Source organism: Saccoglossus kowalevskii, chromosome 3, assembly GCF_978046115.1.
Source record: "Saccoglossus kowalevskii chromosome 3, keSacKowa6.1, whole genome shotgun sequence".
NCBI lineage: Eukaryota > Metazoa > Hemichordata > Enteropneusta > Harrimaniidae > Saccoglossus > Saccoglossus kowalevskii.
In genome coordinates this window covers 7,259,257-7,275,734 of record NC_140643.1, presented here as the reverse complement: position 1 = coordinate 7,275,734, position 16,478 = coordinate 7,259,257, and the positions used below count along the sequence as shown (strand labels likewise).

General features: G+C 36.3%; 2 protein-coding genes across 4 annotated transcripts in view; one reads left to right on the top strand and one right to left on the bottom strand.

Annotated features, from left to right (window-relative positions):
• The window catches only part of LOC100378480 (TBC1 domain family member 22B-like), a 42,991-nt gene extending 34,693 nt beyond the window's left edge, over nt 1-8,298 (bottom strand). The window contains exon 1 of the mRNA XM_085496710.1: nt 8,044-8,298. Within this exon, the coding sequence (XP_085352836.1) occupies nt 8,044-8,126 (83 nt within the window). The 5' untranslated portion in view covers nt 8,127-8,298. The remainder of the gene's footprint in view (nt 1-8,043) is intronic.
• A 208-nt stretch (nt 8,299-8,506) lies between these two features.
• Nucleotides 8,507-16,478, top strand: part of LOC100378628 (ceramide kinase-like) — a 65,358-nt gene continuing 57,386 nt past the window's right edge. For all 3 annotated transcript variants that reach the window (XM_085496706.1, XM_085496708.1, XM_085496707.1), the window contains exons 1-4: nt 8,507-8,698; nt 12,136-12,282; nt 12,661-12,783; nt 16,249-16,377. In XM_085496706.1, the coding sequence (XP_085352832.1) occupies nt 8,575-8,698; nt 12,136-12,282; nt 12,661-12,783; nt 16,249-16,377 (523 nt within the window). In that variant the 5' untranslated portion in view covers nt 8,507-8,574. The remainder of the gene's footprint in view (nt 8,699-12,135; nt 12,283-12,660; nt 12,784-16,248; nt 16,378-16,478) is intronic.

Sequence of the window (16,478 nt, the reverse complement as noted above, 5' to 3'; positions counted from 1 at the left end):
CTGTGGTCGTAGGAAAAGTGTGAAATATATACTTAACAGTTTCCTTTGTGATTCCACAAGTCTTTGTTTCAAATAGCTGTTTTTAAATCGAGCAGGTTGCGAGCAATCACTGGTACATGTATATGGTAATATCGACCCATGTATTTTATTAAAATAAAAATCCATAAGTCCAATGCTGTATACAAATTGTTGTTATGTGTGAAATTGGTATATGTTGTATTTTATGCATATATTTATCATCAATTCCAAAAGTAAAAGTCGTAACTTTCGAAGGTACGAGTATTATGACTTGTCCATACATTTCACTTATGTTTATTACACTTAAACAAAGTTTAAAATAGCTGAGCCTTCTTGATTCGAGCCTTTTGTTGATTTGACAACGGTATCATTAATGTTTATTCTGTCTGTATCGCATTGCAGACAAAATGTTCAAGATCCGTAAACAAGAAATGGACGAACTAAAATGTCTTGTATGTTTCACGTGCGATATGATTATTAAAAAAACTGAGTTAAGCGATCATGTACGTTCTATAAATCTAACCTTGCACACATAATCTTGCATTGTCGTGTTTTTGTTTGTTTGTTTTTTTCTTCAAAAAACGATGTTGCCTTTCAGTTAACTCTTAGCGTTCATATTATTTGTGAGTTAAAACATATTTGTGTTATTAGAAAAGCAGCACACTAAGTAAACTACCAAATCAACGCGTGGAGAACACTGCATGAGTTGTACTATATGCCATAAAAAAATCTGAATGCCAAGATCCTCAGAAAGTGGTCAAAATTGCCACTTCCGGTTTAATTTAAATCCAATATGGCTGCTGAACCAATTGACCATTCAAAATTCTGAAAGTTAGGTGCACCAGTTCACATTAGGGACCATCAGTATAGAGCATTTCAGATCATTGCATTCAGCCATTTTCTCAAACAAGCTGACGAAAAAACATGGCGGAAAGAAGAAGAAGCAAAATCCAAGCGTTAACAATAGGGCTCCAGCTCTGAAATGGCTTGAACCCTTAATCATGAAATCAGGAAGATCATTGTGCTGCATTCAAATCCAAAAATGGTTTCATTGGCTTCAGAAGCCCTTTGGTTACACACTAGTCTTTCAGGGTTACCTTCACTTATCGGAAAATTAATGGCGATGCATCCCGAACGTGATTGGTTTACTGGTTTAACAATTTTTTGAATTTATTACATACATAAACATTTATAAATATAAAACAAATTCATGACATAATGATATCCTTGAAATAACATGCTGATTAGAGCAGAATCAAAAAACAGACAAATTTTACCTACATTTCTGTCAAAGAATGTTAACCTTTGTAGTTTAACATGGTTCAGAAGTAAGGCCCATATTAATCAAGCATACATTGATATGGGTATTTATGTTGTATTAAATAGTTTTTTTTTTAATTATGGTACAGTGAATGTTTTTATATAAAATATGTTTTAGAAATTACATACGACAATTTAAAACAACCACACAATCACAATATGATTAATAATAATTGCACATCAGTAAATAGGTCGATGATTGAAAGAAATCAACAATAGGCATTGCCAAATGGTTTTAATGGGCAATAAAAACTTTGGATTTGAATGAATGATGTTAGTTTTTCAAGGTAATCGTTTTATAAAAACCTTCATCAATTCTGTAATGGATATAAGTAAATAAGTCTAAAAATGTATTTATAAATGTAGAATCAAATATCTACAAATGTAGACAATTATTTAAGAATTTTAAGGTTATTTCAAAATTACATTCATCTGCTCCAAAAATTTGGAATTGGATGAGCTGATCGAAATCTTGCCTGCACTATATTCAGGTTCATAGATATAACCAACTATGTCACTTCCAGATGACTCAGAATCAATAAAGTGGCTCGTATTCGATAACAAACTACAATTAAGAAACTTGTTACGATGTAATGATGGTTGCATTGCAACACCTCCTGAATGCAGTAGCTAGGTTGTGTCGTCATTTCCGGTATACTGTGATGGTTGCATTGCAACACCTCTTGAATGCAGTAGCTAGGTTGTGTCATCATTTCCGGTATACTGTGATGGTTGCATTGCAATGCCCCCTGAATGCAGAAGCTAGGTTGTGTCATCATTTCCGGTATACTGTGATGGTTGCATTGCAACACCTCCTGAATGCAGTAGCTAGGTTGTGTCGTCATTTCCGGTATACTGTGATGGTTGCATTGCAACACCTCCTGAATGCAGTAGCTAGGTTGTGTCGTCATTTCCGGTATACTGTGATGGTTGCATTGCAATGCCCCCTGAATGCAGTAGCTAGGTTGTGTCATCATTTCCGGTATACTGTGATGGTTGCATTGCAACACCTCCTGAATGCAGTAGCTAGGTTGTGTCGTCATTTCCGGTATACTGTGATGGTTGCATTGCAACACCTCCTGAATGCAGTAGCTAGGTTGTGTCGTCATTTCCGGTATACTGTGATGGTTGCATTGCAACACCTCCTGAATGCAGTAGCTAGGTTGTGTCGTCATTTCCGGTATACTGTGATGGTTGCATTGCAATGCCCCCTGAATGCAGTAGCTAGGTTGTGTCATCATTTCCGGTATACTGTGATGGTTGCATTGCAACACCTCCTGAATGCAGTAGCTAGGTTGTGTCGTCATTTCCGGTATACTGTGATGGTTGCATTGCAACACCTCCTGAATGCAATAGCTAGGTTGTGTCGTCATTTCCGGTATACTGTGATGGTTGCATTGCAACACATCCTGAATGCAGTAGCTAGGTTGTGTCATCATTTCCGGTATACTGTGATGGTTGAATTGCAACACATCCTGAATGCAGTAGCTAGGTTGTGTCATCATTTCCGGTATACTGTGATGGTTGCATTGCAATGCCCCCTGAATGCAGTAGCTAGGTTGTGTCATCATTTCCAGTATACTGTGATGGTTGCATTGCAATGCCTCCTAAATGCAGTAGCTAGGTTGTGTCGTCATTTCCGGTATACTGTGAAATATTTCAGGGGGTGCCGCTTTTTAACTGCCGAGTGAAATTTTCAAAAAACAATGCAATTCGTCTTTATTACCAAACGCTTCAGCGTGGTATTAAGAGTTTGTTTTCAGGGGTGGGTGATACCAAGGTGGGAAATGGATGCACATATGGGGTTAATTCCTTGAATTGCAATATAGAGGGTTCAGGCTGAAATACAATATATAGTGTTTTCATGTTTCGTCTGATATTTCTGTGGTATTCTGCTGCTGTAAGTAATGCACGATTTGTTCCGAAATTCAGTATATTGTGTGTATTCCAGGGTTATTCGTTTTTTGCTGAAAACACCCCTATTTTTTAGTGACAGAGTTTGAATAGTCTCAGTCCCACTGGGAAATCTGCATTGTTGCTTGAATGTGAGTTAATTAAACACATTTTCCAGACCGGCGAAAGAGTATGCAACAGCCAATTTTAACAGCCTGTCACGTGATTTTAGTCTGAATGTCAACATGAAGAGGCTAGTCCATTTTACGCAGGAGTAATTGGGAGTAGAATATGTGAGGAATAGTATCAACAGAGATGTGTATAGTGAAAAGTAATATCTATCCTTCATTTACATCTCTAAGCATTTCTGTTTTAGTATATTGGTTTGAAAATGTTGAACTTGCATGATTTGCAATGTGTTTTATTAATGGGACTCCCCTATTGATCGAATCCCGGGTTTGAACGAGAACGGCACACCACGTGATTCGTTTGAATACAATGCTGATGGCAAACATGCCGTGTTACTGCGGTACTCCACTGACGGGATGACTTACTGCATGCTACAACTTCGCTTGTGATGTTGCTTGTTAGCCATGGATTACATGAATCTTGATTACCAGTCAAATGTTGCTCATTTGACGTTGGTAATCTTTATTTGGAACTGAGTAACTTCCTGGTACTTCGTACTATGATAAAAATCAGTCAACATACATCAAGTTCTCTCAATCGTAGTATTCCATGTGATGTACACCTAATATGCCAAAAATGTTGCTGAACGATTTGAACTGAATAAAAATAGCAGACGAAAATTTGTTTACAAAATAAAAATACTTCGGTTGCCAATGAAAACCGGTAAAAAACAAGCAATATGTTTTCGGCTGTTATCATGGAAGGGACATGAACGTGAAGCTAACGTCTGTTTATAACTAAAACCGGGCACCTTATACGAGGTTTGCAAAATAACATGGCAGTCATTAGAAGTCACTTTATTTTATTGTTAGGACGTATTCAGCCGTTAAATGTATAATTTCCAATCGTTTTGCGATAGTATTTTCTAGATTGGAAGCAGCATTTACATTTTATTCAAAGTTCAAAGCTGCGTTGGGATTCCGTTGACAGTGGTAACAATGTCGGCGCCGGTGACCTCTTACCAGTGCGCAACGTAGCCAAAATAAAAGGCATGATCATTTGGGCACTGCTATTACAAGACTTTGGCTGTTGCCATGGTAGCGGTGGGTCAGGATTGTTTTTCCATTTAGTGATGGTACGACCTGCCTGTCAAGTATGAACCGTGACAAAATCAGCCAAGCCAAAAAAAAAATCACAGAAGAGTTAAAAAGCCATTCCTGCTGAACAGTTACTCTAACTTCGGGGTCAACTTTCTCATTAATGAAACAAGATATCAAAAATTCAAATAGTAACTTTTTGCCCACACTCCAGCCGAGTACAATGAGCTATGTCTGAGGTGTTGTATCACAGGGAGTTGGACAAACTTGTGTATTTTAATAAATTATTGAATAATAAAATGTTATATAACTTTTCTTTTACCCCCCTCCCCTTCCTGGTATCTATTTCAAGTATTTTTGTCAGGTTCAAATCGTTCACCAGCATTTTTGGCATGTTAGATGTACATCACATAGAATACTAGGATTGGGAGAACTTAATGTTTGTTGACCACCTGGAATCTGAGTTTTATAAATCTTGAAGGGCTCTCGGAAGATCCACCCGCTGCCTGGACCCGCAGTAAAATCTCCGATTAATATGGAGCCGCAACCATCAACATCGATATACCATGAGGTTTCTGCTGGCGACGTTGCGGCGTTACTCAGTTCCAAATAAAGATTACCAACGCCAAATTAGCAAAATTTAACCGGTAACCAAGACTCAGTCTATCCACGACAAGCAAGCAACATCACAAACGAGGTTGTAGCACAGTCACTTGGGGGCTGAAAATCAATAAATACTAATTTTCAATAAAAATCATCCGCTATACGTATATAAATAAACAAGTTGTGAAACACGGCACCGAGTAAATCGACACCCTGTCGGTTTCAAATGTCGATTTCTTACCTTAAAATGCGAAACAAAAATTTTAGAGGGGATCAGGTGTTAGGTTAATAACCATTGTTCATAATCGCTAACTTGGTTTTATTCAAAACTGCACAAATCCCGCGTTTTCTGATGATATCCGACGATTTCATGAACGAAAATGGCCAGCAGCCAGAATCAAGGGGGATTCGCATAGAGTTCTGGGTAAATCAAGGAAATGCTGTTACGGCACGCCTGATTGGCTGAAAATGAGTATGCGCACTTGATTTACCCATAACTCTGCGCGAATCCCCCTTGATTCTGGCTGCTGGCCATTTTCGATCATGAAATTGTCGGATATCACCAAAAAACTCGCGATTTGTGCCGTTTTGAATAAAACTAAGTTAGCGATTATGAACAATGGTTATTAACCTAACACCTGACCCTCTCTGCACTTTTTGTTTCGCATTTTAAGGTAAGAAATCGACATTTGAAACCGACAGGGTGTCGATTTACTCGGTGCCGTGTTTCACAACTTGTTTATTTATATACGTATAGCGGATGATATTTATTGAAAATTAGTATTTATTGATTTTCAGCCCCCAAGTGACTGTGGTTGTAGTGTGCAGCTCACGAGTCAGCGACGACCGATTTCAACGAAAGTCATTCCGTCAGTGGAGTACCGCAGTTGCACGGCATGTTTGCCAATGCACAGATCTGTGGAGGAACTTTTAACTTCAACATCAACCGTGTATCGTAGTCGCCCAGTTTAAGTTCTGGTTCTGTCGTGGTCCCAACTAAAGGGCGATAGTCGTCGTGTCGCGTCCTGTTCGATATGGGACTCACAGCGACGTATACAATGCGTGTAAAATACATTGTTTATTTACATGAAATTCGAACACGCGCTGTGCTACGACCACCGCGCTTAAACATCCACGAGTTATTTATTCGGACAATGACTTAAATTAGACGTCTGATTATTTTATTTTCACACGTACAGCGACACGCGTTCTACACTGACAAGCGTTGCTAGGTCGCAGCACTGTCTTGGAGCATATTAATGGGCAATTGGGTTCCCCGATCTAAATTTCTATCCCGGTTTGTTGCACGTTCTATTTTTAATATGAAATAATCAAATATGGGACATGTGTATAATAACAGAACCCCACACCCTCCCCGTGGCTTCGCTCGTGAAAGTACGGCAGCAGGATACACCGCATCACTCGTGAAAAGACTTCCATACGCAATGAAAGCCACGGGGAGGGTATCTGTCATAATACTTCATTATCACTGAAAACATTTTTCCCCTGAAATAAATTCCAGTGAATATGCCATTTCCCTCATACTATATTGAGACACAGCGCAGTGAAAATTAGATTCACATGTAATGCTTGAAAACATGTCAGCAAAAATAAATTAAGTGAAATTCTACGTGACTTCATAATAGTTGGAAATGAACACATTACACCCGACCCTACCACTCCATATACAATGTAAACTACACCCCAAAACATCCTTTCACCCACAGTTACTACCGTGTTTCACCAGTGTATTCTATTTGACGTCAGGAGAAATTGAAATAAACAAATTAATTATAATTTCAGCCTCTAGTTTACCACTGATTAAATAAACTACCTCGTCTTTATGTCAACTTGCAGTTATTCGTTGCCTACATCAGTGACTTCAAAATATATGTTTCAATCCCAGGAATTTCACTCGCTGTTAATTGGATGGGAGTGGCAGTCTTTAATGAATTTCTATTGTCATGTCAATTTCTTGCGATTACTCGAACATTAAGCTGTAACCACATACCGCCTAGGTGCTGTAATTAAATCCTGGTGTAAGCACCATATGAACTATGAACAATGCATGTGAAGCCAGCTGTGGGGTATATTCAATCCTATAGATTTCTCATTGTTTGGTAACTATTTGCTGCAAATGCAACAAAAATCAATATAAAAAATATTACCCACACAGTATTCTACAGGTTACTTGTTTAATAAAGTATTCCTTCTGCAAACTCAACAATTTTTGGGTGACCTTTCCCTTCAAGCTCACTTGACAAAATTAGATTTCAGCAGATGGCGCCCTCTGGAGACATGGACGCAAGCCTGTGGCCATCTTTTTTCATTTGCAAGTGTATTAATGTACAATGTTCGTAAATACCATATATGCCACGCTTTCATATGTTCACATTTTAGTTATGGTCATTACAAACTGACACTAATGACACAGGAGATGTTGGAGAAAGTTACAGCTATTGCCCCTTATCACTTAAAAATGCAACTTATTTTGACCATAGACATACCTGCTATTTATATAAGTGCATGTGCTTTCAATAAATCTGATACTTGGTATTCAGTTTTGGGAGATGCTTTACTGCTCAGAACTATTACAGGCCCGTGTTATTTGACGCACAAGTTAGATCAAAGTGAGCACAGTTTGCAATTAGTTTGTTTCAAGTGATTGAAACAGTTGGAAAGATAAGCACCAATAAAAACTAGTAGTAGACGCAGGCGGAGTTTTGGAATTTAAATTACCCATAATGCAATCCCTGGGATAGAGAGGTACCCTTTTAAAATAAAACAATAAATCTAGCGAAAGTGACCCATTACTACGTGTAAAGCGTTTTAGAACATGTTGACCAATTCCTGGCGTCGTTTACACAACTTACTTCCGTAACATTAATTTAAGTGTGTCACAAGAAAAATTATTACTATAAGTGTAAAGGTAAATTCAACTAAAATACAGAAACTGATCATGGACAAGTTCATCAGCACTTACCTTCCGGGAACTTTCTCAGTGTTGCGTTTCCAAAATGTTCTTTTATTTTTCTTCGAGTCGTTATTTAGCCCTGGCGCAGACATTGCTGCAAATAATAGTTCACGCGTTACTGTCCAGTATAAGGTGGACAGAAAAAAGTATGAAGTTATTGCCAAATATCATTGATTTCACTTCCAATTCACATATATTTCCTAACTGTACGCCATGTTGGATTTACGTCAACATGTGTCACAACGAGGCAAAATGCCACGTAGGTCTGTTAAAAAAGCAACTGCTATGAAAACAAACACAGAAATTAAATACGTTAAATTAATTAAACAACAGTGAATACTTTTGAGTTTAGCCTTGAATAATTTTATGATGAAATTGGTAAAATTGCAATTACAACACTGGCTTACAGTGACTGTCAAGTACTATTTTGTAGTGAGTTCATTATTATTCGAAGTTAGAGGGCTTCACCCACCTGATTAGGAAAACACAGATCGAAGTACACCGTTTCTGTGATCGCTATGTCTATCTTCACCCATAATCATGGCGTCACAGACTGAAGGCATTATTTTATCGACTGTTGTGACTCTGAATGGCAAATCAAATCGCCTAACACTGAGTGGAAGCCATCTGTGCTGGTCACCAACCTTTCCAGAGCGTGCTCAATGTAAGAAATATTGCGATTTGTTATGTTATTTTCTACAGTTACCAGACCCATAAACATATCTTTCAAGTTACATCCTGGGACGCAGTTCTGCTGTCCACTGCGCCACGTTCAGTAAAGTGTTTACTACCCAACATACAAATGTTCGCCTGGTTATAAAATGGACCCAAGGGTTTGTAGGTCAAGGGCCACGTCACATCGCTCGTTAATTTGCGTTAGGTAGATTGGAGAATACATGTATGTACAGTAAATGCAATTTGACTAATCTGGTTTACTCTCCATCTTTAACAATGGACCTACTATATATATAGCAAATCCACGTTTCAACTATCTGCGGCTGTCGAATGATATGTATTAAGCACGATGGTTGTTATATATTTTATTTTTTTATTTATTTCACCAGAATAACCATATTTACAGAACTTAAAAAAAAAAAAAATACAATGGTTATAATATCTAGCATGTGTTAATTTTACATAGTAAATTACAACCTGGGATTACAACACAGTAACACAACAAAGGTATTCCTTTCATATTTATAACTATTTATAATTCAAACTAATAATTCAAAATGAGAGGTTTCTATTGGCCGATTGAATATTAATGGAAGGTTTTCAAATTACATTGTTGTGCACTATGCTGAATGATGAATAAATAAGAACAACTACATTTTGAATAGAACATGTTGTCAAATGCTATCGATACTTGTAATTATTATACATCTGTCACCATAACGCCATAAGTTACAGCATGTCGTAATTTTATGATATTTTACGGGGTATTTTCATTCTACCATATAAGGAAATGTGAATTCCAAATATGGAATGATTATGCGCATAATCATCCTCTAATAATAAAAAATAAACAAGGCTGCCACCAGGGTTTGACCGGACCCCACACAAGTTCGCTGATTCTGTTCTAAACTTTTTGGATAAAGGCATTCCCATGATGTATTCTTGGAAGGAAAAAATGTATAATAATAAGGTTATTACGAGTATACCTCAAAGTATGCACTCAGACAGTACGTCATCGCAGCAACCTCCACTGCGCGTCGGTCGATACTGCCACTGTACTGTCTTTGTGCACACTTTGAGGTATACTCGTAATAACCTTATATTACAAATCACTATTGACAAGAAATGATAGTGAAGTACAGAATAATTGAATAAAATATTGGGTATAAAACTATACAGCATAATAGATAACCTTCATATACAGTACATGTACCGGGGTACATATTTAAATCATTGAGCGCGGTGGGGGGGGGGGGTAATGCTTTGCACAAATGTAACTTTAAATGTGATCTGAAAATTGTGTGCAGCTGTTGTCCGAAATGTTTGACTGGTTTTGTCATCTTATTGCAACAGTGTGTTTATTTACTTATTGACTCTTACACAATCCCCGGAGGGAAAGAAAATGGTCACAAAGTACAAGGAGAAATATATATATAAAAAAACAAAACAAAAAAACAATATACTAAATAACAAATACAATCACTAAATTACTAAATAATACAAAATCTCTAAAATACAATCTAATATAAAATTACAAAATTGACAGCAGGCATTAAGATGTCAAGTAAGACCCTGCTTCCTGACTTCAAAGCTTTTACTTATGAACTGTGCTACTGGTATAATAATGTTTTCATTCTGTAACAATTCCATGAATTTTTTCTCTGCAGGTTTATTTTCAAATGCTGGGATCATATCCTTAGCTTTATTGAACAGTTTGGCACGCAACTCATTATATTTGTTGCATTCCAGCAGAAAATGCATTTCATCCTCAATTAGACCTTTGTTACACATGTCACAAACCCTGTTGTTTAGTGGGATTTTTTTATGACGACCCATTTCAATTTTGAGACTATGGTCACTAAGACGAAATTTGGTAAGCACACTACGCAGTTCAAAGTTTTTTAGCTTGACTAAATATGGCTCAAGTTTTAAATCTGATTTGATTAGCCGATATGTTCTTAGTTTGTTTTGCTCATTTGCTTTGGTGCGGTTATCATTATGGACCTCACCTTTCCATTTTGTTAGAAATAAATCTTTGATGCCCAAATCAATTTGTTTCATTTGTGCCGAGGTTAATTTATCACAGTTGTTAACTGAATGATATAGTTGGATATTGTTTAATAATGATGTCACTTCTAGATATCATTTACTTTTAATGTTTTGGTTAACCACAAAAGCTTCCTTGAGTAACGCATTATTAGAATTCATGGCCCGACTGTAATATTTAATTATTTGTTTTTTTTATAAATACGTCTAGGGGGTATCTGCCTAACTCGCTATACATGGCCATAATTGGTGTGTGTTGTGACACCCCCAGTAGATACCGACAATAACTTAATTAAACGTCTTCAATAGGTGATTTAGTGGAGAACTCATCACCCCAAACATCACAACCATAAATGAGGATAGGTCTGATGAGTAATTCCATAACCACATTTTTAAAGTATATTGCACCTGTAGTGACATGTATAAACAAACATGTAAAATACATTGTTTATTTACTAAAAATGTTAACATGCACTACACAACTACTGCAACTCTTTAATTACCACTGTAATAGGTAACCAATCACGGCACAGATTCAGTATTCAGTGTGGTGTGGGAAAATAACTTTGTTTGATATTTAGCAGAATTTCTTCTTGTACTTAACACATTTTGATTTTGATATTCATTGCTTTCATACATGTAGTGTTGTTTGATTTTTCTATCCTTTAGTTTCACACTTTGCACCACTCAGCCAGTAGGCAACCCTGCACATAAACAAATAGTAATCATAAAAATGTAAACAATGAAAGCAAATAAACCAGCTGGCAGTGGTGTTTTTGTTTACACTTATAAAAAGTGCATTTTCTCTGTTAGTTTTCGTGGTAGCAAAATAAAAATGACATTGTTTGAATGTAGAGATTATGGGTTACAAGTACATATAAGGTACGTCAAAGTTCACAACAAAATAACAAACAACTCGTTTCAGCTGCAAATTTAACAAGGCACAATTTTGGTCTGAGAAGCCGCAGACATATGCAAACACAACCAAAATGTAGAGAATCTACTTGTTAAAGTGAGTGTCAAAAATTGTGCATGGTAGCCTACTGGCTGCACTATTCCACTACTTTGTATTCTAGTTTCACACTTTGCACCACTATTCCACTACTTTGCATTCTAGTTTCACACTTTGCACCAATATTCCACGACTTTGCATTCTAGTTTCACACTTTGCACCACTATTCCACTACTTTGCACTATAGTTTTGTACTTTGCACAATATTCCACTAGTTTGCACTCTAGTTTTGCACTTTGCACCACTACTCCGTCTTCTGTACATTGCACTCTAGTTTCATATTTTGCACCACTACTCCACCACTTTGTTATTCTTTTCTTCCTATGACATATTTCTCTTATAACTTTTATCTTCATTTTTTTTTTCAGATCATCAGCATTATGTTAAAGTGACAGAGATTATTACAGTCAAAGCAGAATATGAATTCCATCCAGGTGGCCATTATGAAAAGTACTCAAAATATTCTAAAATAAATACAATTGAACTACTTCCGAAAAAGTCAAATGTTTTCTCAGGTATAGTAGATGAAATATATTTTGTGCATATTTTTGAGTTGTCTGTTTAAGTATATTGACCCACCATTAGTCTGTCAAATATTGACAAGTATTTACAATGTATAGGATAAGTTTGTACCGGTATCTTTGATAATCATAAATGGTGGTGTGCGAAGAGTTCCATGCCCATTTCCATTGAACATATTTTGACCAATGGCATTGTGGCACGCAATGGACGTTTATAAACATTCAATCGCAGAAATTGAAATATTCAAGGTTACGAAAAGACAATATTGCACTTCCCACAAATGTGCAAGAACACTAGAAAAAGACAACCTTTTTTACACACGAAAGCACAATGCTGAAACACTTATTTACTGTTTTGTTCATTCTCTGCAGTTTACATGATAAAACGAAATGGACGACATAAATGGAAAGATAGGAAAGTTAGCTTTCACTGCAGAGATTCTTCATGTGCAAATGATTGGATTGAAAACATAAATCGTACTATAAACAAACAAGGTAAGCTTGTTGTCTGCTATATTGCTATATCCTACATCTGAATTTAGCATGACATATCTGAAATTGTATTCATTTCAGATGTATGTGTACTTATTACAATCTTAATAATTGGTGGCTTACACATGTATTTGATGACACTATGGGCTGTTATTGTTTCTTAATTATGACTGCAAACGGGAAAAGATATGAGGTTATCATGAAAATGACGAAAAGTATGCACTCAGGCAGTTTGGGATCACATCAACCTCTACTATATGTGTTGGTTGACACAATGGCCATATTGCCTTCATCATCCATACTTTGTGGTAATTTCAGGATAACTTCATATTATCTTTTAGTCTTTACTTCACTACCAGAACTTTCCATACCACTTTATTTTTTACATAATTTGGTTAACATATAAAAAAAAAATGACATTATTTATGTCTAATTATTACATTAAAATTACTGAAGATTTTTGTATATTCTAAACAAGTTTTGGTATTTTTGCCCATGCTAACCACTGTTTCCTCTTGTGTGTGAATGCAACCTGGTCTATCAGATATGCAAATTTATGAGATTACCATTAAAATCCTATTATAAACCACATACCTAATAGTAACCGCACCCCCGATTTCGGCTTCAGTGTTAAAGAGTTCTCAACAAAAATTGAAAACATGAAAAGTACATATTACTAACCGAACCACCAATTCAACAAGACCGTGACTGACTTTGTTTCAACCAGCTGGTACATTGTTCCTAATCATATTCATTTGTTTCGACAACGTGCCTAAAAATATTCACACCTCTTTATTGTTCAGTAGTGTTAGGATGTCAAACACGCAGTAAAACTGCTTTTGTTCTTGCAACAACTTTTGTCAATACTCCTTAAGAATACGTCCGTGTGTCGCAAGTTTTCGACAATGAGCTGTTATCACCGAAAAACTGTTAAATTCTTTTTCAATGCTCAGTTTATTTTTCGAAAACAACTAATTTCTTGATTTAAAAAAAAAGTCATGTCGTTTTCCCATGGAAATCAAAGCCAAAAGATTGCACTACATTAACAGTAAATCCCTTCCGTGTTTCGTTCACCATGAAGTCGGCAACCTGTCATTAACATGTTTAAATGAAATAAGGTAATTTGAACATGTGGGCACCGTCCAGCATTTTGATTGGTTAATTAACGACTTGACCTACCGGGTCAAGTAATGTCTCGTGTGCCTTCAAACTACATAGCGGAAGTCGTTTACATGTGACCGAAATAATTTGCTTACGGTGAAACTAAGTTGAATTTTACTTGCATTTGATAACAATTCAACGAATTTATTTTTTGTGCGTTATTATAATCACTACTGAGTAATAACAAAAAATGTCAACACTTCGAAAACAATTAAGTTATTCACTTGTGAGCCAAAGCATGGCCGGACTGCGTCACCGTACCCACGGTACTGTACTTTTTTAGTGCCGTACAATGATCATTTTCTACTAAGCAATGCATCAATGTTTGTTTTTATTTGAAACTCCTGTCAGAATATACTTTCCGTTACAAAGAAAATTAAAAAATAAATGCATATTACATTAAATATACTGAGTATTTTTTTTTCATGTGAACAGTTTTTTGTGACATCTAAATTGGAGTTACGCTTATATTCAAAAGATTGTACAGTGTATTGTTTGTTTTGTGCAAGTGATGTGGGAAAAAAATGACCATGCCCATTTAGTGATTGCAATTTGTATGTAATAGAAACCGCACCCTGAACTTGAGCTGTTGATCCCAATTTTGTATTTGATACATTGTAATATAAACCGCAGTTTATATTAGGATTTTAACGATAGCTTAAATTTTAGCTTGTACTTCATGTAGCGTGATCATGTTGTGCTCGCGTTGATTGTCATGTCGGAAATGGCATTCCGTAATAAATAATTACGAATATATTAGTAAATCCTCCAAATGATCATTGAATACAATGTCGTTTTGCGTGCCTGCCCTAGCTAAGCATTCACACATACTTCACTAGCCCATGCTAAAAAACTGGACTGGGTCTGAAAACGAGCCAGATTTAATCTGTACTCAGCATTCATGCATGTGAGACGCTTATGCTAAGGAGCTGTGCATGAACACTACCATTTAAATCCTAATCTAAACCGTGATTTATATTACAATGTATCAATTTAAAAATTGCGATCAAAAGCTCAAGTTCAGGGTGCGGTTTCTATTACGTACATATTGCAATCACTAAATGGGCGTGGTCATTTTTTCCCCACAGCACATGCACAAAACAAACAATACAATCTCTTACAATCTCTTGAACAGGCATCAGGGAAGAGTGAAAGGCCTTACTTTAGTTCTAAAATAGGCGTCACGAAATGTTGAAAAATTACAGTCAATCAAAAAATCTTCACATGATAAAATAATTACTCAGTATATTCAATGTAATATGCATTAATATAGCGGAAAGTATATTCTAACAGAAGTTTCAAATAAAAACAAACACAAATGCATTGCTTAGTAGATCATGGTATGGTAGCGCAATCCGGCCATGCCACGGTTCACAAGTGAATAACCTTCTTGTTTTCGAAGTGTTGAAATTGTTGATTATTATTCAGTAGTGGTTATAATAACGCACGAAAAATGAATTCGTTGAATTGTTTTGAAATGCAAGTAAAATTCAACTTAGTTTCATCGTAAGTGAATGATTTCAGTCACATGTAAACGTTCGATGCGATACTATATCCGCCATGTTTTTTGAATCCACATGAGACTGTTTATTGATCGGATACGTCAAGTCGCTAATTACCCAATCAAAATGCTGGATGGTGCCAACATGTTCTGATAGGTGAATTTCCGTTCAACTCCGAGATTTCGCGAGTTGCATGGAACAACGCGCGTCGAACGTCTGCCGGAAAAATGAAACGTTTTGATTTTGAACTCGAATTTCTTTATTTCGTAGCTCACATCGATCGGCCGATTTTTGACAGAGGAATATTGCTTTTTAATATTTGGTATTGATTTCCATGGGAAACGAATTGATTTTTTTTAAATCAAGAAATTAGTTGTTTTCGAAAGATAAACTGAGCATTGACGAAGAATTTAACACTTTTACGGTGATAACAGCTCATTGCCGAAAACTTCTGAATCATAGACGTATTCATGTGGAGTATTGACAAAGGTTGCTGCCAAAACAAAAGCAGTTTTACTGCGTGTTTGACATCCTAACACTACTGAACAATAAAGAGGTGTGAATATTTTTAGGCACGTTGTCGAAACAAATGAATATGATTAGGAACAATGTACCAGCTGGTTGAAACAAAGTCAGTCACGGTCTTGCTGAATTGGGGGTGCGGTTAGTAATAGGTACTTTTCATGTTTTCAAAGCCGGAATTGGGGGTGCGGTTACTATTATGTATGCGGTTTATATTAGGATTTTAACAGTACTATTGATAGTAATTTCTCACAAATAGTTAATGCTTTTTAATTTTTTGAAGATGTATCCAGACCACAGAGACTCCTTGTTTTTATCAATCCAGTCGGTGGCAAGGGAAAAGGATGCAAAATTTACAGAGAGAAAGTTGCTCCATTATTTGAGTTGGCTGGAATTGTAACTGAGGTCATAGGTGAGTGTAAGATATGGCTGAGAAACAGAAGTAGAGCAGGTCCTAATACTGATGCTTTTTCTGTTTACTGTTAATATATTTAGACTTCATTTTCATGATCT